The sequence below is a fragment of the Chelonoidis abingdonii genome, chromosome 7 (genome assembly GCF_003597395.2).
Source record: "Chelonoidis abingdonii isolate Lonesome George chromosome 7, CheloAbing_2.0, whole genome shotgun sequence".
NCBI classification, from domain to species: Eukaryota; Metazoa; Chordata; order Testudines; family Testudinidae; genus Chelonoidis; species Chelonoidis abingdonii.
Genome location: NC_133775.1, coordinates 17,923,439 through 17,950,127, shown reverse-complemented (window position 1 = coordinate 17,950,127; position 26,689 = coordinate 17,923,439). Strand labels below are relative to the sequence as shown.

Sequence of the window (26,689 nt, the reverse complement as noted above, 5' to 3'; positions counted from 1 at the left end):
TATCCTGATTTTATAGGCCCAGTCCCAATATTTGGGGCTTTGTCTTATATAGGCACCAAGAGCCTCTATAAGAAAAAGACCCCAAAATTGGGACTGTCCCTATAAAAGTGGGACATCTGCTCACCCTACCCCAACCCCCTGTCCTGATTTTTTGCACATGCTGCTATCTGGCTATCCCCAGCACAGTCCTGTGTGACCATTCCAATCCTGGCTGCCTGCCAAGGAAGTGAGTTACCTTCACTTTCATTCCTCAGCAGGCAGCCAGGGAGGGGTGGGGGGAGAGAGGGATGCTCCGTGGGGGGAGGGAGAAAGGTGGGGTGCTCCTTGGGGTAGGGGGCAAAAAATGGATGTTATGGAGGACAACAAAGGATACTGCCAGAGCCGCCGAGCCTGCCTCACCTCACGCCGGGGGAGCCTCACCTCACGCCGGGGGAGACCTCAGCAGCCAATCCCCTCCCTCAGACTGTGCTGCATTCGGCTCTCTCTAGGACCCAGCAGCTCTGCCCTTACATGCTTCACTGCTTCCCCTCTGACCCGGCTCCCAGCAGAGTGGTGCCCCCAGACCTAGTGGTGCCCTACGTGGCTGCCTATTCTGCCTATGGCTAAGGACGGTCCTGGACACAAGTGTTGGTTAATTGCCTTTAGGAACCATTTGGTCAAGCTTTATGACCTACCATTTGTAGTACATTTGCAATTTACAATTAAAGATGCCTACTAGATATTCTATGTAAAGCACAAATCACAATAACTAACACTTATTGACATCGTTCAAAACATAATATAAAATAAAATAGTATAGAATAGTATTGGGGGTAGCCATGTTAGTCTGTATCCACAAAAACAATGAGGAGTCCGGTGGCACCTTAAAGACTAACAGATTTATTTGAGCATAAGCTTTTGTGGGTAAAAAACCCATGAAAGTTTATGCCCAAATAAATCTGTTAGTCTTTAAGGTGCCACTGGACTCCTTGTTGTTTTAATAGTATAGAATGTTAAAACAAAATAGAAGTTATAAAGCTGCATCCCAGAATCTTTGTAAACACACTTATAAATATGGATTTAAGACTAAGGAGATGTCATCCTGTTTGATACTTGGTCCCTGTCACTAGTTAACAGAAAGCAGAGATTTTCTAGGAATTTTGTTAAGTAGTTTGAACATTTCATTTAATTAAGCAACTAAAAAATAAGCTTGTGAGCTATTGTATTCTCCAAGCATTGTGTTTATGACAAGAAGTGTAAGTATCTCTTAAAATTCAGTGACAGTAAGGGAAAATTTGTAGTAACTAAGAATAATCTATAATAATTTTATTAATAGTGATACAAAAATGATTATTGAGGTCTGCCCTGTCCTCGCATCTATAAAACAAAATGTAAAAAATTACTTATTATTACGTGAGGGCTTAATCATGCACCTCTAGAATTAATGGGAGCAAGATTAGGCCCTTAAAGTGAACACTGCTCTTAATTCACAGTTTAGGAGGTAAAAAATCTGCTATCACTGTTGAGCAAATTAGTGATTGTAAACCAAAACCTCATTTTGTCATGTACAAATTTCTTTTTTCTGTATTTTATTTCCCAGCATTTCTAACTACCATGGTTTGTGCCATGTAATCAGTCTCCTATCAATTTCATTTACTGGTGGAACGAATCAGTCTCTGTGACTTCAGTGTCATTTTCATGGTATGGCATTTTGACAGAATAGAAAGTGGCCAGTGGCTTCACTGAATGATGGGACAAGCAGGTGGAGGTGACCGCTTGCTGCGGAGAGATACAGGGATTGTTCTCCATGTACACCAAGGATTGGTCAAGAACTAATTGACTTAATTTGCAGCAAAGGAGATTTTAGGTTAGATATTAGGAAAAGCTTTCTAATTCTAAGGAAAGTTAAGTACTGGAACAAGTTACCTGAGGAGGCTGTGGAATCCCCATCATTGGTGATTTTTGAGACGAGGTTGGACAAACCTGTGGGGGAGAGAGAGCTCAGTGGTTTGAGCATTGGCCTGCTAAACCCAGGGTTGTGAGTTCAGTCCTTGAGGGGACTATTTAGGGATATGGTGATTGGTCCTGCTTTGAGCAGGGGGTTGGACTAGATGATCTCTTGAGGTCCCTTCCAACCCTAATAATCTATGATTCTATGAAACACTTGTCAGGGATAGCCTAGGTATACTTGGTCCTGTCTCAGTGTGGGGGATGAATGAGAGAAGAGTTTCGAAGCCCATGGGTCAGGACCCAAAACCAGAATATTTCAAAGGGTCGTGTGGCAGCTCCTGTTCCATGGGGCTGGCTGGGCTCCAGGCACTGCAACCTCTGGGATCCCAGTGCCACTCAGGTTTGGCCCAGCTGTCATGATGACAGGAGTCCGGGTAGGCCAGATTTGAGCCATGAGTCAGGCCACAACTCCACTCTGAAAGTGGTCCAGTCAAGGAGGCGGGGCCAGATCTGAGTGGTGCTGCAACCCCTGAGGTAGCCACACCCAGAGTGGAGAGCCAAGCCCAGCCGCCCCACAGCGCAGAAGCTGTGACTGTGGGGTGAGTTCTGGGCAGGACCTGACCAAAACCACCCTAGGCCTCCACTCCCAGACTATTTACTGGGTTGCAACCCACCATAAACATTTACAAACAGGTTCTGAGCCCAGAAAGGTTGAGAGCCACTAAACTAGATGTACGTCTAGATTTCTGTGGTTGGAAAGAGAACACCAAAGGAGCTATGAAATGTTAATGAGGTTTCAAGGCTTGCCAGGTTGTGCCGTAATGTTAAAGTGTTATAAATAGTTTCATATTTAAAGAGATACTGAAGCTGTTTAAGATGAACATTTGAATTATTTTCAGAGTTGACAGAGAATATCATCCTGATTCTAAATAGCTACCTACCCTCCAAATAAAAACACTAACCAGGATCCTGCTCCACAGCAGAGGCAAAGTCTCCGCAAGATTTAACTTCCCATGTTTTTGCAGTGTCATCCCTTCCGGAGGAGAGTTTTCCCTCCTACACAGGAGACAATGGATGTGGCCCTCCTGTCTTACCCATCATTGTTTTTACAGTGCCCAAAATACTACTGGACTCTTCACAATCAAATACAAAAGCATGGTCTCTGCCTTTCATAGTCTTTCATCTCATTTTAGAGAGAGGAAGGATAGTCTTGAACTGGGACTCAGGAGACCGGGGTTTAATTCCTAGCTTTCCCACAGAGTCCCTTTGTGACCTTGGGCACATCACTTGGCCTCTCTGTGCCTCAGTTTCCCATCTGTCAGATGGAGATGATAATGCTCCCTTTGTCTGTCTTATCTGTTTAGAGGGCAGAGATTATTTGTATAGTACCTAGCACAATGCAACCCCAGTCTCAGTTGGGGTTTGTAATGGCACGGCTGCAGTAGAAGTTGCTCTAAACTCTCCCGTTGGCTTAATTATTCCAGCCCCCATGAGTGAGAGGCAGTAGCTGTATCAGCAGGAGAGGCTCTCTCACCGACATAGCACTGTCCACACCGATGCTTATGTTGTTGTAACTTATGTCGTTCCCTGCGGGAGTGGGAGCGGGAATTTATTCACATCCCACGGAGTGACATAAGTTATGCCCACACAAGCTGTAGTGTAGACATAGATATACATGGCGAGGGTAGCAAACTAAAGTGAGGGGATGGAGTGGGGAAGAAGGAAGTTTACTTGAGTCAGTATTGTTTAGGTAGGTGTGCATTGGCATGGCTGAATTAGAATGTTTTGTTGTTTAAATAATCATACTTTTGTCATTTCTTGTGAGCACTGTGAAAAAAGTGAGTCTAAGGGATGGTATCCTGTTTATTTTAAGTGCCCATAATCTTGGTATCTGGGCACCTGCACAGTCCATTCATTCTACTTTGAGAATCCCACTCTCCAGACACAGACAAGTGGTAGCACTGTGCTATCACTGGCTTCCTGGTCACATCTGTGCCTTTTCAAAGAAAGAGGATAGAAGACACAGCATTGGGAAAGGCAGGCGGGAAAGGCTGTGGTAAGCAGTGGGATATTCTGCCAGGATTTATGCTTGTCTGGAAGGAAATTATTCTGTGTAGAGTGGCCACTTCCGAGGTCTGCCTTCCCTGCACCTAGGTACCACCCCACCCAAAGTCTCCACATTTCTCATCAAGGAGCTTCTAGTGGGCTTGTGTAAGATGGAGTGCTGACATTCTTTGGGATTGTCTTTCCCCTTGTGCATCTTTCATCCCCCTATGGAAACAAGTGTGTATTTGTGGGGGGAGGAATAAGCCCCCCACCCCTCCAAAAAAGCAATATAAGAGATGAGCAATGATTCATCTCACTAAGAAATGCAAAGTCATGGATTGGCCTTGGCTGTCCACGCTGACACAGCTATGTGTACCATGAAATTCAAGCAAAAGAACCAGCACCCAGACACAGCAGGCCAAATTCTCTTTGACCTACCTTGTGGATTTACACCAGTGAGGTTGCATGGATCATAAGTCAGTGCAAAATGTATCCCAATGTGCAACTATCCCACCATTAGCAAATCATCATATAAATCAGGCGTCTCAAACTCAAATCACCACAAGGGCCACATGAGGACTAGTACATTGGCCCAAGGGCCGCATCACTGACGCCTTTTCATGGAACGATACGAAAGGATAGTCAAAAATGAGAAAGAGTAGTATAGTCTGCTATTAAAGGTCAATGTATTAAGTTTTTTAAAACTAATGCGAAGAGGGGTTTTAATAAAATATAAACACCTGTAACTATTCTCCTTATGTGGTCAGTAACACTAACGATGATCTACACTAACAGTCTATCATAGGGGTGTGCAAACTACGAACCGCGGGCTGGATCCGGCCTGTCAAGGCTTTGGATCTAGCCTGCAGGATTCCCCCCCGTGCCACCGTGGGCCCTTCGCCTCTCTGAGAAGCAGATGGCACCAGGACCCTGCGGCCCCTGAGCAGGGGGCTCCGAGCGTTGCCCTTGCCTTCAGGGACCACCCCCCGCAGCTCCCATTGGCCAGGAATGGGGAACCAGAACCAATGGGAGCTTCGGTGGAGGTCCCAGGGGCTGGGGACAGGGCAGGCATGCCTAACTCCCTGCCCACACCTTGCACCCCTCCTGCACCCCAACTCCCTGCCCTGAGCCCCTTCCTGCACCCCGCACCCTAACCCCCTGCCCTGAGCTCCCTGGTGCACCCTGCACCCCTATTCACCTCAACCCCTGCCCTGAGCCCTCTCCCGCAGTCTGCACCCCTCCTGCACCCCTGTCCTGAGCCCCCTCATACACCTCCCCACCTGCTCTGCCCCAATTCATTGCCCTGAGCCCCTTCCTGCACACTACACCCCCTCCCGCACACTACACCCCCTCCTGTACCCCAACCCCCTGCCCCGCATACAATTTCCCCACCCACATATGGCCCTCGTCCCAAAAACTTTGCCCACCCTGGTCTAGCAACATAGTTGTAAGGGCAGGAACTTTTAAAAGTAACTATTCATACAAAATATGTTGCCACTTTTGATTCTTCCCAACTACTCACAGGAAAGAATCATACATGCTGAACTTCAGACCTCAGACTGCTTGTCTAGTCCATGAGACCCTGCCTCTTCCCACCCCTTTTCCACCCCCATTCCAACCCCTTCGCCAAAGTTCCTGCCCCTATTCCAACTCCTTCCCCAAATCCCAGCCCCGCCTCTTCTCTGCCTCCTACCCTGAGCGCGCCGCATCCCCGGTCCTCCCCACTCCCTCCTGGAAAGTCCTAAGCTGTTTGACGGCAGGAAGCGCTGGGAGGTAGGTGGAGAAGCAGTGACGCGGTGCGCTCGGAGGAGGGGGAGTGAGCGGAGCTTGGCTGCCGGTGGAGTTGACGCCTATGGCAGGCTGCAGGAAATAGTGTTTTGAGACCCCTGGTATAAATCATGAGTCAGATCCTTAGCTAGAGTAAATGGGAGCACTGAATTGGCCTTAATGGAGCTGTGCCTATTTACTCAAGCTGAGGATATGTCCTCTTATATCCAGAGCTGTGCACACATTTGTATCATAACCAATGATACTACAGATGCACAGAGAGGGAAATAAAGAGGAAGGGGCTGTGTTTTGGCTGGAAGAGCACTAAACTAGAGTAAAATACTGTGTTTGCCATGTAGAGAAGGACAAAGTCAATAGGAAACAAAATTTTATTTTCAAGTTTTTAAGGGAATATAACAGTGAAGAATAATTGAGCTTTAAGGAGAGAAGCTTGACTGTGTCTGTTGCGGTAGAGTTATAAACCTTTGAAATAGGATTTTATAATGCAGGTGCTGACAGTCTGAACTTCAATGGCACAAACACACCAATGTACTGGGTAATAGTTTATATAAACCCAATCAATCAAACTGGTGTCTTAGTTAAGCAGGCAAGTGGTGTGTGTGTATGGGCAGATTAAAAATATATGCACAGTATTTAGTTACAAGTGATGTGCTTGATTCAGGAAGATAAAGACTTTATTGGCCCAGCCCTGGAAAAGACCCAGCTCGGAGTGATTTCTTTTGTACTGTCTGCATTTTAAGAGCTGAAGTTATCTATATGATGTACAACCTCTTATTTAGGGGCCAGGTTATACTATCTTTACTCACACTAAGTAACACCTTAGTCCATGAGTAGCATTTTATCCATATTAATTTCAATGGGGTTACTTGCAGAGTAAGGTACTGCTTGCTGTAAGTAAGGATGACAGAATTTGACTTTAGGGATCAAAATGGAATGAAGTATGTCTTGAGCAACTATCCCAGGGATCAGCAAAAATTGATATGCTTTAAATATGGGTCAAGCAAACCAAGCTGGAACATTGGAGGTCTCTTAAGACATGGGGTGAACTATTGTAGGTGGATGTCAGGGCAGGCATCACTGTACATATTTTGAGACATCAGTATTAAAAACCTGAGCTATAAAGGCCTGATCCAGTGCCCATTGAAGTCAATATCAATGGACGGCATTCCATTGACTTCAATGAGTACTGGGTCACATGCTGAATACGGCTGCCCTTCATGGGCTGTATCCATCTCTGCTGTAATGCCATTCATTTCATGGCCAAGGTTCACATCAGAGGGAACATTTTGCAACCTTCTGGCCAAGTGTAAATGCCAAGAAAAATTCTTGGCCTCATCGCTGGTTGGACATACAGAAGGACCCTCAGGCCACTGCAGCTACTTGGACCCAACAACAGGACCCCCAGATTCTGAGCTGGAGTAACAAAACAGTGGCAGCCTGCCCCAGTGGAGGGAACTGTTATCAACTCTGCCATTTCTCCTGGTTGGTTCCTGCATTTTACCAGCATAATCAGTCTGGATTGTGTTTCAGACTGTTTGACCTCATCTAAGACTCAGTCCCAGCAAGACAGTGTGGTAAATTGATTAACTTCACCAACTGGGTCTGTTAGACCAGAGATATAAAGTGTCAACTGAATACTGAAAAGCCATAGCACCGCAACAGCCTCATGTATACATTGAAGAGGTGGGGATGACAAGATATGTGAGAATCCTTGGGCCAGATGAGCAGTCACCTAACACTACTTTCTGAGTCCTTTCAGAAAAAGGGAACGGAGACACTCAAGTACAATTCTGATATCTATGCAAGACAACATAGTCAGTGTTATCAAAGGCAGCTGATCGGTCTCAAAGGAACAACGTGGATGCTTACTTGGTTCTTCTCTATTGCTAGTTTTACTGAACTCTGGCACTTGCACTAACCTAGGTGAAAGAAATCTGAGAAGTGCAGGGACAGCCAGAGTTGTGCCGACACCACTGTCTCTAAAAAAGATAAAGGAAGATTAGAGACCAGTAATGGAAATGTTGCTATTGACTTCAGTGAGGCCTGAATTTTACCTCCAAGGTTGTTGTTGGCAAGATTATCAATATCCAGATGTGGCTTCTTGAGGAAAGGCCTACTAATCACTTCTTTACTAGAAGCTGGCACTGTGCCCACCTAAAGAGAATTGTTGACATCTCTGATAATAATAGCATATTATTTCTCCGTTAGACTTTACCAGCCAGGAAGGAGAGAGGTTGAACATGAAGGTGTTTGTCCAAAGATCTGCTAGCACCTTTGGATCCTCGGTGAGAGGAACTGACCAAAACTTAAATAGAGAAGACACTGGCTGTGTTCCCACAGAAACCAAAGTTCATACTGAGTTAGAATGATCTTATCCATAAAGTGCAATAAAAATTTCTTGCTGTCTTGGAGTGAATAATACTCAACTCTCTTTCCAGATGGGGAGATTGAGAATTTATCAAACTGTCTAATGGCTTGAAAAAAGTCCACTGATTTGGACATTATGGCTTCTTCCTTTGCTTCTTGAGTGACTGCAGTGTAAGATTTGAAAACACTTGGCTATGTGATGTCGCATGGGATTTTTACCACAGAGTTCTTGTAATTTATCCTCACTTCAGCTGTAGACCAAGATGATCTGTGGAGTTGATGAGTCATAAACAAAGTATAATAATGTCCTGATAAGCCATCTGTAGTCATCTGTTGGTTGCATCACAATTTTCCTCAGGGTTATCTGAAACTGAACCAGCTCTGTAGCCTCAAATTATTGGACTGATAAAACAGGTTCTTCATCTCAGTGGGAGTGGTGTGGCCTAAGATGATAAGGTTTAGAGGTTTGGGTTGGATAAGTGACCAAAATTTGAGATGCTCATCCAGAGCTTATCTGAATTATCCAGACTACTTGGGTCTGCATATGTGGTCCAGAAATCTTAGGAGAAACAAATTCATTTGGTGTGTGCTGCTTCTGCTCAGGGTCAAATTGGAAATACCATGAGAACAGCCACTTGTCCATTGTTTCTGTTCCTGGCCAGAACCAAGACGACAGAGATGTGTAACAGTGGAAAAACAGTGCAAAAGAAAAGTTATGTAAACTTTTAAGAACTTCATAAAAGAGTCTATCCTGGTTCAGTTAAACTTCTGGTGGGATTTGGGTTGGTGCTTATTTTGTATAGATAAGTTTGCTCATCTCTACTTCTCCTTCCTCTTTCTTCACCTTCTACCCCACAAATAGCTAAAGCTTAAAACAATGCACTTTCTGTGTATCTGCCAGTAGTCTAACATGAACTAGTTCCTCTTTATAACCATGAATTTATGTTTGGTCTGTTTACTCAGGTGCTAGACAGTATTTTGGCTGCACAGATGGTTTGACTAATACTAGGCTTCTGGATTTGACTTTTATGTTTATTTACATCTTCACGGTACAAGGCATCTGAAGAGGCATAGTGGAAAAACTGTTAAGCCTAACCTTGTGCTTAGTCCGGAGACATGTGGTGCACCCACAGTTCCCACTGAGTGCAGTAGTATTGGCAGGTGTCCCGTAGGTCCTTTGGCACTTTTCGGGATGAAGTCCTTCAATCATGTGGGTAGTAGTTTTTTTGTTTTATTAAATATAAGAAACCTTTATTACTGGAGTACTGTGGTTGAGGTTTTATATGCATAGAAGTCAGGAGATTCAAATTATGCATCTCCCCTACAACCATAACTAAATCCTTACGTATATCACATATTTTGAGTTATTCTGCATGGTACTGATATATATTGTGCAGTGTGGCCAGTCTCCAGCCACAACTGTTCAGTGATGTTTTTTTCCCTGCTACAATTTTTGAGGAAGAGGAATTTAGAAAAATGGGAAGGAAATGAGAAAGGGGGGCTGCACTGTCAAGCTGTGCACACATGTAACTTAATGGTAGAACTTTTTGTTCAAATGTTAGGTGCTCTGGGACAGTGCACCTTAGAATATCAGGATTGGAAGGGACCTCAGGAGGTCATCTAGTCCAACCCCCTGCTCAAAGCAAGACCAATCCCCGGACAGATTTTTGCCCCAGATCCCTAAACGGGCCCCTCAAGGATTGGATTTACAACCCTGGGTTTAGTAGGCCAATGCTCAAACCACTGAGCTATCCCTCCCCCCTTCACCATCCCTTCAACTTAGGGTATATGAAGTTTGAAACTGCCAGTGTGCAGGTGGAGGGCAGAAGGAAGGATAGCACATTTTAAACCGAAATGTTTGTTTTTGTGTCTGTGTGTTTATATAAAATGATCATTCAAACAACCTTAACTTTACCCCTGTTATGCTACCCCTGAGCACAACCAGGAACTCTAATAACCTTTGTCCTTCCTGCACATAGGTTTATTTTAGTAGTGCCTAGGGGAACCAGGATTGTACAATGGATAGGGTTCTGGACTGAGAAACAGGAAACCTCAGTTTTATTCCCAGCTGTGTCACTGACTCATTCTGTGACCATGGCCCAGTTATTTAACTTTTCTGTGCCTCAATTTCCCAGTGTGTAAAAAAGAGAAAATAATATTTATTCACCCTTCATGAAGTGCTTTGAGGTCTTTGGATCCACAGCATTATATACCTACCAATTTAGTTAGTTATTTAATAGCTTGGCCCTTCTGTACAGCTATATACAGTCCATGGAAGAATTCCTAATTATCCAAATAGCATACTACCTACAGCTGTGCCACATGTAGCCACTTGCACAAGTGTTAAACAGATACACTTGGTATATCTGCTGATGCCCCCTACATAAACCAGTGCTTACATAGACCATAAGCATGGTCTGGGGGACAACATCCTCTTGCAGACCTGGGATGACCAGCAGTGGATCCAGAGCTTTTGCATGAAGAAAACTACACTTCTGGAGCTCTGTGAGCAGCTTGCCCCAACCCTCCAGCATAAAGACGTGTGTCTGAGGGCAGCCATGCCGCCCCAGAAACGAGTTGCTATAGCTATCTGGAAGCTGGCTACCCCTGATTGTTACAGGTCTGTTGCCACCGGTTTGGTGCTGGAAGGTCAGCTGTGGGTAAAGTGGTGGCAGAGCCAGTACACTCAGCCACAAAGTTCACCTACCACAGCTGGAGCTGGATGCACCCGGGCAATAGAAGTTAGAGATGATTTATGTTGCCTCATTAAGGACTTGCATGGGCCAGTGGAAGAGGGGGGAATAGTAGCTTTTATGAATGTGCTTGTGGGGGACAGGGGTTGATTGCTTGAGAGGGGTTTCAGTGCTTGGGGGGTTGATTGCCATGTAACATACTTATGAATGACCTGACCATTTATCACATGGGGGTTAGAGGAAGGCTGATTCACAGTATGAATTGATGTAAGGAAGTGATTGGTGTATGGATTGATGTAACTAATTGTACTGAGAAACAGTGTTTGTATATAAATTCCCAATTGTCTCTGATCATGTGTTCACCTTTATTATCTGAAATTCACATTGTAAGAGGTGATGCAATGATAGCAATACACTTTATAAACAATTATTAGAAAAGTACAACACTAGCCCCTTGCCAGGCAGACCAGCTGCCATTTCCACACCAAAACACGAGTAACAGAACCTCAAAAAAAGTGCACGAACAAATGCAACCCATCTATAAGACAGAGCCACTACAGTTTCATGTCCCCTGGCCCCCATTCTCCTTTCCATTCCTTCCATGTTTGCTGTCTGCTTGGCACCAGGGGAGGAGAGTGGAGGCGTCCAAGGGGAAGGGGTCAGTATGGAAGACTGCATGGGACACAGTTGCCCTGCCCAGCTGCTCATAAGGTCTGACTGCCTGGACCACCCAGGCATGGAGTTGTCCAAGGTTTTCCTGGACTGCATCCCAGGGTACCATGCAGGGGACTCAGGCTGTGGTGTAGGTGCAACAGGAGCCAGTGCTCTTTTGACCATTGGTGATAGCAGCTGCTCCAGTAGTTCTTTCTGCTGAGCTCTGGCATCCTCCCTTAGCTGCCATTCCTGTTCCAGGAAGTGCCTGCTCCTGCGCCGAAACCATGTCCTCAAGCTGCGCGGCCAGCCTGAGCCTTTCCCCTCTCCTCTTGCCCATGCCTTTCCTCTGGCTGTCAGTCTCTCTGTCTTTGATACTGGGCCTGCTTGTTGGCCCTGTCCAGAACTTCAACCACAGATTCATCATGGAAATGCTTCCTCTTGGAACGGTCTGTAAAGGTGTATTGGCCTGGGCGTCTGCTGCAGTGTGGGGGAGCTGTGAAGGTGCTACAGGCTGTAGAGGGCAAAGGGCCTTGGAATAGGACAAGACACACAGAGTTAGTGTCAGAGCAGAAAATATCATTGTGGAATTTCAAGGACATGAAATGTTACTGTTGAAAACCGAGCTTCAGTATATAAAGGGCTGCTTCAGACCACAGAAGCTCCCTGTACACAGCCGCATTCATCACAGTGAAAGAAGTGCAGAGACAATGATAAGTTAAAAAACACATCTGCTTTTTATTTTCCTGAAAATTGCAAAACAGATTTGTAAATGGAACACATTTCCACAGTCGGTGGCTCCCCCAGTTCACTGTTTTCAGGCGGCGTGTTAGAGCTACGCCGCTGAGTGGTTACAGAGTAGCGTCCTTACAGGCATGGCAACATAAGACTATTATTTTTAACAAACAGGAAAGATCTGTGCCTTTCCAGTAAAAATTCACTTTTCAAGGCCTTTTTTACTGTTTGTATTTCTCAGTAGCCATTTTGATTTCCACATGATGGAAGTGGACGGGTAGGCTGGGGGGACACCAAGGCGGTGGCGTTAATCCATCATCAGCAGATATATGTCGCTAGCCTGGGCTTGTAATAACTTTTGCATTGGTTCATAGAATGGAAACTTCTCCCATTTCTATATTAATAAACATACCAGGTTCTGGGGCAGCTTCTGTTTCTGATGCCAGTTCCACAGTGGGCTGTTTCTTGGAGCGGGGCGAGGAGGCGCACGGAAGAGAGCGTCAGAAAGTGGCTCAGAGCACAGCCCTGGGATACGCTGTAGCTGCTCCTGTGGCAAAGCTTCCTCTGGGACTGGTGTGAGCAGCAGAGTCACTTCACCAACTTCATTCGGCACCTGCTGCTGGCTCCTATCAGTTTCCATGCTGGATTCTGGGGCTGGCAAATCGCCATCCTTGCTAACCAGGTCGTCATGCAGCACCAGTGGCTCTGTGCTCAGTGTACTGCCCAGCACCTGGTCAAACGCCTCATAAAATGGGCATGATGTCTATGATTTGCCCAAGGTGCAGTTCTGGTCCCTGATTTTCTGGTACTGGTCCTGAGCTGCTTAATTTGTTCCCTGTACTGGTTACCAGTCCAGTAAATTCCCAACACTACCAGCTTCTTTGCTATTGGCTGGTATGCATAGTCATTCCTGGTACTCCTACTGCTGTCCACTGTTTTGCTGGCCTCGCACCTGAGATTAACCACAATCTGGCTGTGCACCCGCAATCGTGAAGCAGGGTGCTTTGCGGAGGACTGCTTCTGGTCAATCTCCATTGCAAACACAGAAGGTTCTCCAAAGGTGTGTTTGCAGCTCAGCGGTTAGAAAAAAAAAGGAAGAATTAAATGCTGACTTGCTGAGCTGCTGCACTACAGAAAGGGGGCTTACTTCCATTTCTGTTAAGTCGCTTTGATTCTTGAAGACAGAGGAAGTTGGCCCATGGGATTGTGGGATACTTTTGGTGGACTCCCAGGACCTGAGTCTGGGGGAGGGTGGCTACATTGCAAAGCAGTAGTGCTTGAGCCCTGAGTCTCAGTTTGACTTGAGCTCAAACCCTCCATCCTCATGTGGTTCTAGGACCCTGTATCTGAGCCTGAGTCAAAGATGGAAGAGGGGTTTAGGCTCAAGCCTGAGTCTGAGCCTGGGCTTACATTGCAGTATAGACATACTCTGTGGGTGTTGACAGTGGGTCCAGCTTGTTTCCCCCCCAAAAAACCTTAGCCCGGTGGGGTTTGCATATACATTTATAAAAACTAGTTGGTGTGCACTGCTGGAAGGCACTCAGGTACTATGATAAGTGTGGTATAAGAACCTGTACAGAACAGGATATAGTGCAGAATAGACCAACAGAGGCAGGTAGCTTTCATTTTGGAGACTTTTCCATTTTGAGAATCTGTGAGGAATCATTCTTTTTAATACAGAGTACATTCCATATCCAGGTTATAACAATTTTCAGATCAGGCACGTTTTTGGTCCTATATTATCTGGACATGTCGGGGTATGGAACACTATTAATTTTGGAGATCACATGGTGTCAAGCCACTTGTTGGAATCTGCCATTCATGTTGCTGTGGTTGGGGCAAGTTCTACAGATCTTACACGAGTAAAACTCCTTTGGGGAGCTGAAGAAAAGACTACAGGATTTAGTGCATAGCAAACAAATCCAATTTATTCTTCTGTATAAGTCCCTGAGACTCTTTGAGGGGGAAGAATAGGTTATATTTTGCATTTCCGAGAGAAGACATTTACATGGAGACAGTGTTAGCTTTTATGGGGGTGTTCCCTTCACAGTTTATACTGATTTAGCAACTGTATTTACATTCCCCAGGGTAAATGAGTTCTGTGTGTCCCTTGAGACAGAGAGTGACCTTTGGTGGTTAGTCTAGATTTGTCAGTAATCAAAGAGAAAGTGACAGCCCACCAGTAATAAAATGTGAGATTTACTTTTGAGTTAAACTAATGAATTTCCAGCTCTTACTGAAAATGTGGTAGAAGCAATGTCAGTGATACTATAATGATTAGCATAATATACATACCAGGAGCTGTGAGAATTAGCTTCATACTGTATGTTGGTTAAGACTAACTGCAATCTGGCAATAGGGCAAACTACTGTTTTAGTTGGAAGGTCAATCTGGGGGAGAGATCGCTCAGTGGTTTGAGCATTGGCCTGCTAAACCCAGGGTTATGAGTTCCATTCTTGAGGGGGCCACTTAGGGATCTGGGGCAAAATCAGTACTTGGCCCTGCTAGTGAAGGCAGGGGGCTGGACTCCATGTCTTCCAGTTCTATGAGATAGGTATACCTCCGTATATTAAAAGTGCAGTAGAAAATAAGACTTGCTTTTGATTTTTCTCATTAAAAATTCTCCTGTGGCTTGGCTTCTCTTAGGTTCCACTTACGGAAGCTGTGGATCCAGTGGATTTGGAAGATTACCTTATTACTCATCCGCTTACAATGGATTCCGGTCCTTTGAGGGACTTGCTTGAATTTCCTCCAGATGATATTGAAGTTGTGTATAGTCCTCGAGAATGTAGGACTCTTGTGTCAGCTGTACCCGAAGAGAGGTAAGGTGCAGAAAACTGCAGACCTGACCTGCAAACACATGTATCTTTTCATATGGAAGTGGACCCCATTGAGTTCAAAGGAGCTGCTTGGAGTATAAGTGATTGGGAGGTGGTGGCCAAATTTTTCTTTTGTAATAACTTCTTCCAGAAGTATGAAGAGGGTTGTATTTTAATATATTATGAAGTGAAAAGTCAATGTGTCATTAGAAAAATCAAGTTTTTGTGATTTGAAGAGATTATCTTATTCTTTTACAGTGAAATGGACCCTCATGTGAGGGATTGTGTAAGAAGTTACACAGAAGATTGGGCAATTGTGAACAGAAAGTAAGTTACAATGTGATAGTTATCTTTTTGATTTAAGGTCTTGATCTTTCAAGGTAGATTCTGGTATGAACAAACTGGATAATAACTACAGACCTACATTTCAAAAGTGACTAGGATTTTGGGTGCCTCTCCATATTGGCTTCCTAAACCAAGTGAAGTGGATGCTCAACATGTTCTGAAAATCAGGCCCTTCTAAGGTATCTGATGTTCCATGCCCAGAATCTGAAGCACCAGAAATCCATTAGTCACTTTTGAAAATTTAGGCCATTATCATCAGTGATAACTTCCTTTTCGTATTGGATGGAAGGAAAAAATTAGGGAATATAAACATGTAGCTGAAATATCTCTCTCTCAGCACCAGTTTCTTACAAAAAGAAAATAGATTCGGGAAGGTTTAGTGTACACTTTTGATGGGTTAGCATCTCCGTAGTAAAGGTGTCTAAAGTAATAATCATGTGTGCTCAAAGAGGTTTTGCAGTTGTACATTACTTTAAAAATGCTCAACATTTACCTAATGCTTTGTCTTAACTGTTTAGAGCCTGTGCATAAGTTGATTAATTTATGCAAATCAATATTATTAACTCACAGTGTTTGTAAGCAAATAGTCTAGTCTCCGGCAGCATAACCCACATAGCCAGCAGACACTCATCACTACATTTAATAAAGGTTTTCATTGTTTCCAAATGCACATGTCTAAATGCTGCCCTCTCCATGTGGGTGCACCAGAGAGGTAAAGAGTGCAATGAGTGTAAATGAGTACTACCCCACTCATACAGGGAGCAAGCTAGTCTGACTCCCAACACTGAGTGTGCTGAATAGACATAGACACTGGAGGTTAGTAGCACAAAATTAGGTGTGTCTGTTTGGGGTGAGGATGAGGCTTGGCTCTCACTCCCCACCTGTGGACCAAGGTAGCTGCCCTGAGGAATGCGCTCCCTGTACAGATTAGCATGTCGAGTGCCCAAGAGACATGGTGTCTTTTAAAGGCATAACACCTCCAACCTCTGCCAGGGAAGTGGTGGGCCTCCTCCCCCTCCTTGGCGCAACTCAGTCTTGCTAGAGGCATCACTGAGCCCTTTGAGACCAGCAGTAGCACAGACAAAATTACCCTCCCGGATTGTGGTCCAGCTGATGAATAGTAGCCAGCCACCAACTGCTGGAGGTAACATCTTCCCTCTCCCGCCCCGCCCCCCATCCCCTGCAGAGAGTATGATCTATAGCCAGAGCAAAGTGGTGGTGGGGCCTCGGAAGGTGGGCAACTGCCCACATTAAGGGCCTGATCCTACAAGTGTGGAGCAGCTCCTGGAAGTGCTGAGTGCTCCCAGTTCCCCTTAGCAATTGAGGGTGCTCTGCACCTCCAGGAACTGATAGGAATCTTGCAGATTGACCCCTCAGTGCAGTCCCTACAGTGCAGATGAAACACTGGTGGGAGACAGCAGGTGTCTTGCCTGAATAAGAACTGCAGGATTGTGTGTGAAGCAGAAGAGTCTGACTGCTTAATTGGGAAGGACCGAGTTTCAATCCCAAAGTATGGTCGCTTGCTCTATGGGTTGTCAGGGTTGTGACTGCTGCAGGGGCAGCTTGCTGTACATGAAGAGGGGCAGTAACAGACTTGCTCATAAGCAGTCCCTTCAGGTCAGTGGTTAGAGTGGCGTTGACTAGCTTTGGTTGGAACTAAATTCAGCCCTTCTTATCTAGATTAGCAGGATGCTACAAAAAGGGGCTTCTGACATGTCTCCCATCTGATCCTGCAGAACATAACTGGGGAGAAATCCCTTATTCCAATATCTTTGTTTGCAGTTCTCTGTGCCCAGTGCATTTAGTGGGCACTTGGTTCTCTTGAGTGAGTGCTCTAATTGTGCTGGAAATAGTAAACCCATTTTCTCTAATTGTCTGAGAAAACAACAGGTTTTCTTAATGCTGATCTTTGCAGTAATTTGCTACCCTACCCTGGAGGCAGCTATCCTAGAAAGCGTTGCATGAAGCTATGATTAAAACAAATTTTACTTTTATCAGCTAAGCAATGATTGAAATGTAATACTTTTGAGTCTTTGCTTTGCACATTCAGATAATCCAGATAAAACACTGTGTAGCTGACTGATAAATCGTAATGGTACCAGGGCCAGTATTATTCAAATTTCATTAGAATTTGAGATCACATATCATATTACTCAGCACTTCATAGGATCAGACCTGAATTTGGCCCATAGCTTTCAAGATATCCATGTTTTCCCTAGCCTGGTTATCTGTGTCCCCAGTAGAACCCAAAGGCTGTTCATCCCCACACTTTTAGCCAGTTTAACCCACTCCACCTTTAGGTCTAGCTTTACAATCACCATATTTTCCACCCAGGTTATTTGGGCCTACATAGGATTTCCTTTCAAAGCTAGTCAGTACTGTTTTGTATGTTAATGGAGTCATATTGCTGTGCAGTGACATGAATCATTCCCAGTCCAATGCAGAGCAAGAAGTGACTGAGAACGGGAAATGAACCTGGGTCTTCCACACAGCAACACCGCATCATTATAAGCTTACTGTTAAGGATGACAACAAATATTTCTGGAAGTGATTTATAATTTAAAATGGTGCTGTGATAGTACTGTATATGTTCAATTATGCTTATTTGGGGATGGAGTTGAGAAGGATAAAAATTACTTTAAATATTTTGTTTTGAATAGATATCACAAACTGGGAACCGGATTTAATCCCAACACATTAGACAAACAGAAAGAGAGGCAAAAAGGGCTCCCGAAACAGATCTTCGAGTCGGATGAGGCTCCAGATGGCAACAGTTACCAAGATGAACAAGTAATGTGCCTGAAAACCCTGCCACGTAAAAACTACTTGATAGCCATGTTTTAAAAATACAAGTCCTTCCCTACTGCATTATTAATTACATTTAATTTGTTAAATCTCAGGATGACCTTAAAAGGCGTTCAATGTCAATAGATGATACTCCACGGGGCAGCTGGGCATGCAGTATTTTTGATCTGAAGAACTCCCTTCCTGATGCTCTTCTTCCAAACCTACTTGACCGAACTCCAAATGAGGAAATTGACCATCAAAATGATGACCAGAGGAAGTCAAACAGACACAAGGAGCTTTTTGCATTGCATCCAGCACCAGATGAGGTATTTTGAGTGAACGTGGAGTGAACTAGTCTAGAAAGAAAACATAGGGAATAAGGGGAATGTGGGACAAAGTCAAATTACCATGAATGTGAAGTACTAAGGAAATAAGATCATCTCAATTTAATTTCCATAAAACTGTATTCCAATTTGCCTCAAGTAGCATACGTTTTGAGCACGTGAACTAGCCAAGGATATTACTTTCCAAAGACCTTTTTTCTTTGTAGATCTCCAGTCCCCTGTTATGTAGATACCCTAAATTAAATCCCTTAGCTCTTATTTATAGTCACAGTGAATGCAACATGCAGTTAAGTCTTGAGGATTAAATTGTTAGTTATGTCTTAGAAGAAAAAAATCTGAACCTGGGTTAGCTTTTTAATGATACAATTGGAGTGTAGCAATGACCCGTGTGTAAATGACTGCTTCTGTGACAAATTCCAGGAGGAGCCCATCGAACGGCTTTGTGTCCCAGAAGTACCCAAAGAACATTTTGGTCAGAGGCTTCTTGTGAAGTGTTTGTCTCTTAAGTGAGTATTATTTTAATTTACCAATTTACCAGTGATTACCAGGAGTAACTCCATTGATTACCCCTTACTTTAAGGGACACAGTTAAGATTGTTCTTAGGCTTAAAAAGGCATGTATTGTATTGTCATTAGTCGTGCAAAATTATGGAACTCATATCAGCCAATTTTATGTGTCAAACCTTTGTGGTAAGTGTGTGAAACAGAAAACACTCATGTTTCCCTGGCTCACTGTACATCCGTTGTAGACAAATCTGTGGATGTGCCCTAACACCTATCATGAGCCCACACGTGCTCGATTTGTCACATTGGGCCTTGGAGTAAGTCAGACATTTTGGTTTTTGCCCTGTAGCAAAGGTTGTGTCTTTTTTTGGTTTGTTTTTTTTTAAATAATCATAATGAAAACATTGCTGCAGATTTTTAAGATAAGGCTTTACAGTGTGAGACAACTGGCAGGGTTATGTGAAGGTTTAGGCTCAACAACCTTGACTTGTGTCACTTTAAGAGCTAAGTCTTTTTACACTTAGCAAGCTTTAACTGGAGGAATAGAAACCTGTTAAACAAGTTTAATGAAGTGAAGCTCCTGAATATAGGGTTACCTGCAGCTGGATCATTGCCTATAACTCTTCTCTAATAACACAAGGTAAAATTTTACTGTTATTCCCTTAGAGAAATAAAGTACAAAACTGATTTTCCACACTGCTGTATTCCTCTTCTGTGTCCTCAGTTAGATCAAGCCTTCTTGTTAAGAGAGCTCAAGTTAGACTACATTGCCCATCATAACTAAGACATATGTGGGACTTACCTCCTGCAGGTAAAACACTTCGGGACCTGATATAGCCTTAGAGATGAGCTGATATTTCAGCCTTTTATTTTACTGTGTGATGTCATGAGCTGGAACAACATAATATGCCATAGCAGTGAAGCTACCTCTCCAAAAATAGCTGTATTTGGTGGAAATAAATTACATTTTAGAAATCAATGAGTTCTGCTATTTGAGTTTATCCTGTGTATATTAGTAAATTTATAGCATATCTTTCAAAAGCATAGTTGCCCCTAATACAGAGATTATTTGTATTTTTTGCTACTGTTTGTTATTTTTATGGCACCCAAAATTGTGCTAGCTGCTTCATGGTAGAGAGAGAGACATATGGGCCTTGCCCCAATGAGCTTACTGTCTAAAGCTACACGTGTTTTAATGAATAGTGGCAAACAAACAGCAGGGACGGGGTGGATGAGGAAGGATGGAGTAACAGCAATTTAAAAATATACTCAAGCAGGATTGTAACCTGGGACCATTGTCAGGCTGGACCAGACAGACCTTATTGCAAATGTAGGGAAAATAACCTTTCCTATGACCCAATCCAAGACATTCCACTCCTTGTTGTTAGGAGCAGTGCAGAGCTGTATGTGTCTCCCATGAGCTGCTGAATATGCTCCATCCCCATTTGCCTCATTCTGTTGATATAGCTCTCAGTACTGTGGTATGTGAGTGCTTCCGAATCTTTTAACATATTTAGCTTCACACCCCATTTTACAGAGGAGGAACTGAGGCACAGAGAGACTAAATGACTTGCCCAAGGTGTCAAAGGAAGTCTGTGACAGAGCAGGGAATTGAACCCAGTTTTTTCTCAATCCCAGGTTAGGGCCCTAGCCACTTGGTCATCATTCCTTTCGCTAGGAGCTGAGGCTACTTAGGTCTCCCAAGAGATGCTCAGCACTTTGTAGGACTAGCCCTTAAGAGCACCATGCTGCTCTCTGATACCAGAATCCAAATTGCTGCTTATCTACTAAAATATGCCTTTGCTTTTGGGACCATTCGTTCATTTCAAAAGCATATAGGCCAGCGAATCAGACAGATTCTGAAATGGCACACTGGGTCTAACAGGAGAAGTGAACAATTACACAACAGTAACTAACTTGAACAATTATTTGCTCTGTTTCCTTGCCAATTATTTTTCACATATTTGTGTTGTGAATGCTCAACTGCCTTGAGTGCTTGGCCATACAGCAAAGTCATAACTTTGAATAGTAGCATCAAACTTGTCATTGGAATTAATGTAATCTCATCAATGGAGTATCATGACACCTCTGATGAAAGATGGACACCCATGATTATTTTTTATACTTCGTTAGACTCTTTAATCCAGGGATTTCAAAGATGCCATCAAATATAATAATATAATATATATAATAATATATATTATAATAATATCATATAATACCATCTGTAATAACAGATGGTATATATTACATATTGCATATTTACAAATATAAACTACCATAAGGTAGGTGCTATTTTCCTCTATTTTACAGATGGGCGGTTATCAGCCCAGAGAAATTAAGTGACTTATCCAAGACCACATGTTCAGTCAGACTGGATCTGGGAATAAGAGATGTAGGTGGCAAATTCTCATGGAAGAAAAAAATTCAGATGCCATGAGTTAAAAAAAAAAAATAGATGCAAATCCTTAGAAAAATTGTTTTTAGTTTTCTAATCAGCCATAGAGCCGGTCAGGAAACTTAGCCAAAAATGTTTCCATTGAAAACTGGAAATTTTTTCAGTTGAAAATGGTTGAGAGTAAGAAATTCTACCAATTCTAGGTTAGATGTTCTGAGTCCCAGTCTCCTGCTCCAACCATATATCTTTTGAAAAAATTATCTTTTGATAATGTGCAGGCGTGGCAAGAAAAGCTATACGAAGAATAAGTGATAGATTAATTTCTGTTTGAAAGTTTTCCCCAGCATGAAAGAGATCCCAGTGGGGCCAGATTTCTTTTTACAGCCTGTGTGTTCAACCAAAGACAGAATTTGACTCTAAAACATCCATCTTTACTGTGCAAGCAATAGATGATTGGACTATTTTTGTGTGTTTTTTGCAGGCAGACTGGGAAGGCCAGGTGGGTTATTTCCTGGGAAGGGCACAATTCTAGTCTGTGCTGATTAGAAGGGATAGTGTTTCAAAGTGCGTCTCGAACATCAAACTGGTATTATAATATGCTGTGATACCAATAAATAAAAGTCTTTGGACTGATTTCATACTTTGAAACAAAGTCAGCGTTCAGTCTGATCACACTCTTCAGAAATGCAAACCAAAAGGCAAGCATTGCAAACAATACATCGAGCCAGATAGGAGCCAGCAAATAAGCCTGCCCTGCTTCCCTCTATCTAAAAGGTAAAGGGTTATTAGACTGTCCATACAGCTCTATGTGGTACCTCTACTGTGCTATATTTAGTCTTTTGAGAATATTCCTCTTTGGGAATGTACAGCCCTGTTCCCGGATGTCCTTCTAATGAAGAGTGAACCTCGTCCCTTTGATTTTTATCCTTGTAATTATCTATTTTTGCTGTATATAGGAACTGCACTTACCATTTTTTTAAAGAAGATTTCTGTTTATGTAGTTATCAACAGTAATTGGAAACCAAAACACAGAAACCAAACCCAAGATCTTACTTCTAACAGTTCCTCTTTCAGGAAAGTCAGGGACACTTCCTGATAACTAGTGGTGGAAAGTGACAGTGTCACTTTCAAAAGAGCTTGACATTGTCAATGAGCCGTTTTGATTATGTCTAGGTGTACAGTGAATTCTCATCACAGAAGCTAAGGTTCCTCCATTTCCATTGGTCCAGCTATATCAGTTAATCATTGCTTTTCTTCGAGGAAAGTCTGCTTTCCTTAGCTTCCAATAACACCAGTAGAAGATAACCAAATAAATATCTTGAGTTTAGGATTCTGATCCTACACCACTGCAAATCAGTGAGACCAGGATCAGCCCCTGGAATTCTTCCCTTATCAGTTGCTCCTAGGAGAGAAGAAATAGTCTAGTTTTCATTGCCTGCTGACAGCTGTTTCAGATGCCACTTGTGTATCTTTTCCTGAAATGTGAACTGAGGAAGAGAGAGAGAGAGGAGAGAGAGAGAAGCCTGACAAAAAAGGATACTATAAAGTTTTATATATCCAGTAGTCAGACTGAGCTAATGCTGACGCCTGTCTAGTAACACTTTTTTGGTAGCCTCGTGAGTGTCTGCAGAATTTGTTTTCATGTGAAAGATTTCTGTAATAAGATTCTGGTCCTTTTTGGGTATGTCTCCATAGCAAAGAAAAACCTCCAGCTTGGACTGTGGAGCTGTTTCATTGCTGTGTAGACTTCTGGGCCCTGGCTGGAGCCTGGGTTCTAGGACCTTGTGAGGTTTTTGGTTTTGAGTCAAACTCGAGTCAAATCTATTTATTTGTCTCTTCCCTTAAAGATTTGAAATTGAAATTGAACCCATTTTTGCAAGTTTGGCTTTGTATGATGTTAAAGAAAAGAAAAAGGTATGTAGTTATTTTTTACTTACCCGGTGACATGTTTGTGTATGCGGCATTAAAGGTATGTGTCCAAACAACTTACGGTTGAAGACCCTAATCCTGCAAATGCTTCCTACCATGAAGCCAATGGGACTACTTATGATAGGAAGTATAGTAAAGTATAGGTTTCAGTTGCACTACTCATGTATTTAAACATGTACGTTTTGCAGGCTCAGGATCCAAGTTAAGGTTTTACAGAAATTTCAAAAAGGTTCATTCTCTCTGTCTTTAATGACACATCAGTTCAAACAGACATGATTTTCTAAAAATATGCAAGCAACTTAAATCTGAATACCTGTAAAGGGACATTGTCAGCTAGTTTCAAGTTCAAAATGTATGAATGGAAAACTTAAACTAAAAAATGATTTAAAAAAAAATATATATATATATATTTTTTAACCCCTCCCTTTTTTTTTTGAGTGATTCAAACATTTCCCTAGCATGTTGTCAATCCAAATAACATTTTGCTAGTGCATGAGAATAGGAAACTGACTAGAAACAAAACTGACCAGTTTTGTAGTTCAAGTTGAGTGAAATGCAAAGTGAATGAAGTGTAAGTAATGAGAAGTAAGCTAGATTTTGAAAATTCTTTTGGTTTTCATAATCCAAGATATTGTTAGTAACAAGGTAAAGATATTTTTAAAAATAAAGTATATGTCTTATTTTGACATTGTCACTTCAATGCTTGAATGTCTCAAATAGTCTTTTAAATGTGAGTAGGTCGACTTTGGCTTAATTTTTCAGTCACATTTCACAGGCCAGTTTTGATCATCTTATCATTTCAGTCATTTTCTTACATGTGGTATGTTCTTGAAGTGGCTTTAGTGACCTCTGCTGTTGATAATGGCATGTTACTCCTTTTTGACTCCTTACTACAGTCACGAGTATTTGGTGTCTGTGGAATGTTTCAATGTATTAAGGTTACTCAGCCCCGTGCCATGCTATTTTTGTGTTTCAGCCTAGCCTGGGGAAACTACTCTTATAGATAATTTCCTTCTCTGATGCTTTGAAACTGTTGTAATAGTTAATCAAGGGATCTGAACCATATTTGAGAGAGGTACAGTAGGTTTTATAAATAACTTACATTTTTCTTTTCTTTCTGCTTTGCTTTCCCCTCATTGTCTGCCTTTATGAAACTGATTATGTTGGACTTCAGACAATACGGCTTGGTAGTGTTGTTTGCTAAATAAGTGATATCAACAGGGGCCATTGTGCAGTCTTTTTCAGGAATGTTTTGAAATTGCTGGGGGTGTTCCTGAAGAGTTCACTATAAAGTGTAACAAACATCTAGAGCTAGCTAACATCTCCCTTAGATTTCAGAGAACTTCTACTTTGATTTAAACTCTGAACAAATGAAAGGAATGCTGCGTCCTCATGTCCCACCTGCTGCCATTACCACTCTGGCCAGATCAGCCATCTTTTCTATTACTTATCCCTCTCAGGATGTCTTTCTGGTAATAAAGGTAAGAAGGGGCATGTGTGTGTGTGATGTCATTGTTCTTTGTTTATTTTAAATTTAAAAACTAGTGCCTGTAGACTGCACAGACCTGTGACTCAAATGTATTGAGGCAAATTTTGTCCCTTGGTGATAGTCATGGAGTGTTCCCATAGGAACACCTAAGAATTTAACTAATTTCAAATGGTCTTTTTATGTTAAACATTTTTATATCAGACACTCTCCAATGGAGAAGTAGGCTGGTTTTAATATTGAAAACCCTAGAAAACAGCCTAGTGCATAGCTGCTTTTAAGGGACTGCTATTTTCTGTGAAAGGAAACAGTTTGATGGAACGTTAAAATGATAGGTTACTGGGTAAAATTTAAAAAAAGATGCATATTCAAGTACCATATTCAAAATGACCTAGGGCCAGATTTTCAAAGATATTTAGGCACCTAAAGATGTAGATAGGCACCTAGAGAGTTTTCAAAACCATCTTATCAGGAGACTCCCACTGAAATTCTACTGAGCTGCAGATAGCTAGATACTTAGGCATTGCTGCGCTTGGTGTTGCAATGCCTAACTGATTTCAGAGCCTAAATCTCATTTTGAAAAATGGGAGCCTTACACACTTGGGGGCCTAAATCCAATTGACAGTTAATTAAATAGAATTTTGTAACTGTGACCTAAGTATGTAGTGTGCCGATAATGTTGCATTTCATCCCACGATTCTATTTCCATTTTTTGCCTAGTTAATGTATCATTTTAACGCACATCACTTTCACGCACAGTTGAAAGGGGAGAGTTTCCTTAAACAGACTTCAAAGTTATCTTGCACAGAGGCTTCAGTATTCTAAAAAGTATTGTGATTTGGTATTGAGTATATACTTGAGATGCTAATGCATTTAATTGATAGTTACCTATGAAACTGCGTATATGTTAATGAATACATCCTAATGTGCTGTCCATAGCAGACTTTACAAAAGCAAATGTAAGATGCAAAAAACTAAAAAGGTAAACAAATTGAAACAACCATGGTGGTCGATACACAATATCACTAGTGCCCAGGGTTCACGTAACTCGGGGAGCGTCTGTATAGGGCTCTATCTTCAAACCTGGCCAGAAATTGAAAGAACAATATATGTCATGTAAGATATCTAAGTACCAGATCTGTGAGCATGATCAGGTAGATAAACACCTACATTATATACATTGCACCTACTTTTTATTGGCACCTGGAAAATTGTGGGCCACTGGAGGGAGGCTGGATAAGGCCAGGTGGAAAATTAGACCCATAAAATGTAGTGTTGGTAACTTCAGGAATAAGGAGTGTGAAGATGAAGAATATTATTCCTCCTCTCATGTGGCTAGAAGAACACCCCGATGGGAGGGACATTCATAGAATCATAGACTTTAAGGTCAGAAGGGACCATTATGATCATCTAGTCTGACCTCCTGCACAGCGCAGGCCACAGAATCTCACCCACCCACTCCTGGATTAAACCTGTGTCTGAGCTATTTAAGTCCTCAAATCATGGTTTAAAGACTTCAAGGTGCAGAGAATCTTCCAGCAAGTGCTCATCCCCTAGCTGGCTGAAATTGGGAATTGGATAAGTTCTCTACCTCAATCCTAGCATGAATTCTTCCCCATTGGAGAAAAGGAAATGTGACACACCCTTTCTATTTGCAGCCATTGGTTACATCACCGTATAGCAAGCTATGTTTTAAAAATTGACTCTGAATGTATGAACAGATAGATTAAGCTTCTGGAAGTAAGCTTTTGGCTCAGTCAGAATTGTCCCAAGAAAGATCAAGGAGTTTGGTAACTTAGGTCATATTCTGATCCCAGATTTGCCACACGTGTCATTGCATATCTTGTAAAATCAGGGTCTGCATTTGT

The 26,689-nt window shown here is 42.6% G+C and overlaps 1 protein-coding gene across 8 annotated transcripts in view; it reads left to right on the top strand.

The window, feature by feature from the left end:
• DOCK7 (dedicator of cytokinesis 7) overlaps positions 1 to 26,689 on the top strand; it is a 177,473-nt gene that overhangs the window by 45,762 nt on the left and 105,022 nt on the right. For all 8 annotated transcript variants that reach the window (XM_075067657.1, XM_075067656.1, XM_075067655.1 and 5 more), the window contains 7 exons: positions 14,856 to 15,031; positions 15,287 to 15,355; positions 18,034 to 18,163; positions 18,274 to 18,486; positions 18,925 to 19,010; positions 23,254 to 23,320; positions 24,667 to 24,816. In XM_075067657.1, the coding sequence (XP_074923758.1) occupies positions 14,922 to 15,031; positions 15,287 to 15,355; positions 18,034 to 18,163; positions 18,274 to 18,486; positions 18,925 to 19,010; positions 23,254 to 23,320; positions 24,667 to 24,816 (825 nt within the window). In that variant the 5' untranslated portion in view covers positions 14,856 to 14,921. The remainder of the gene's footprint in view (positions 1 to 14,855; positions 15,032 to 15,286; positions 15,356 to 18,033; positions 18,164 to 18,273; positions 18,487 to 18,924; positions 19,011 to 23,253; positions 23,321 to 24,666; positions 24,817 to 26,689) is intronic.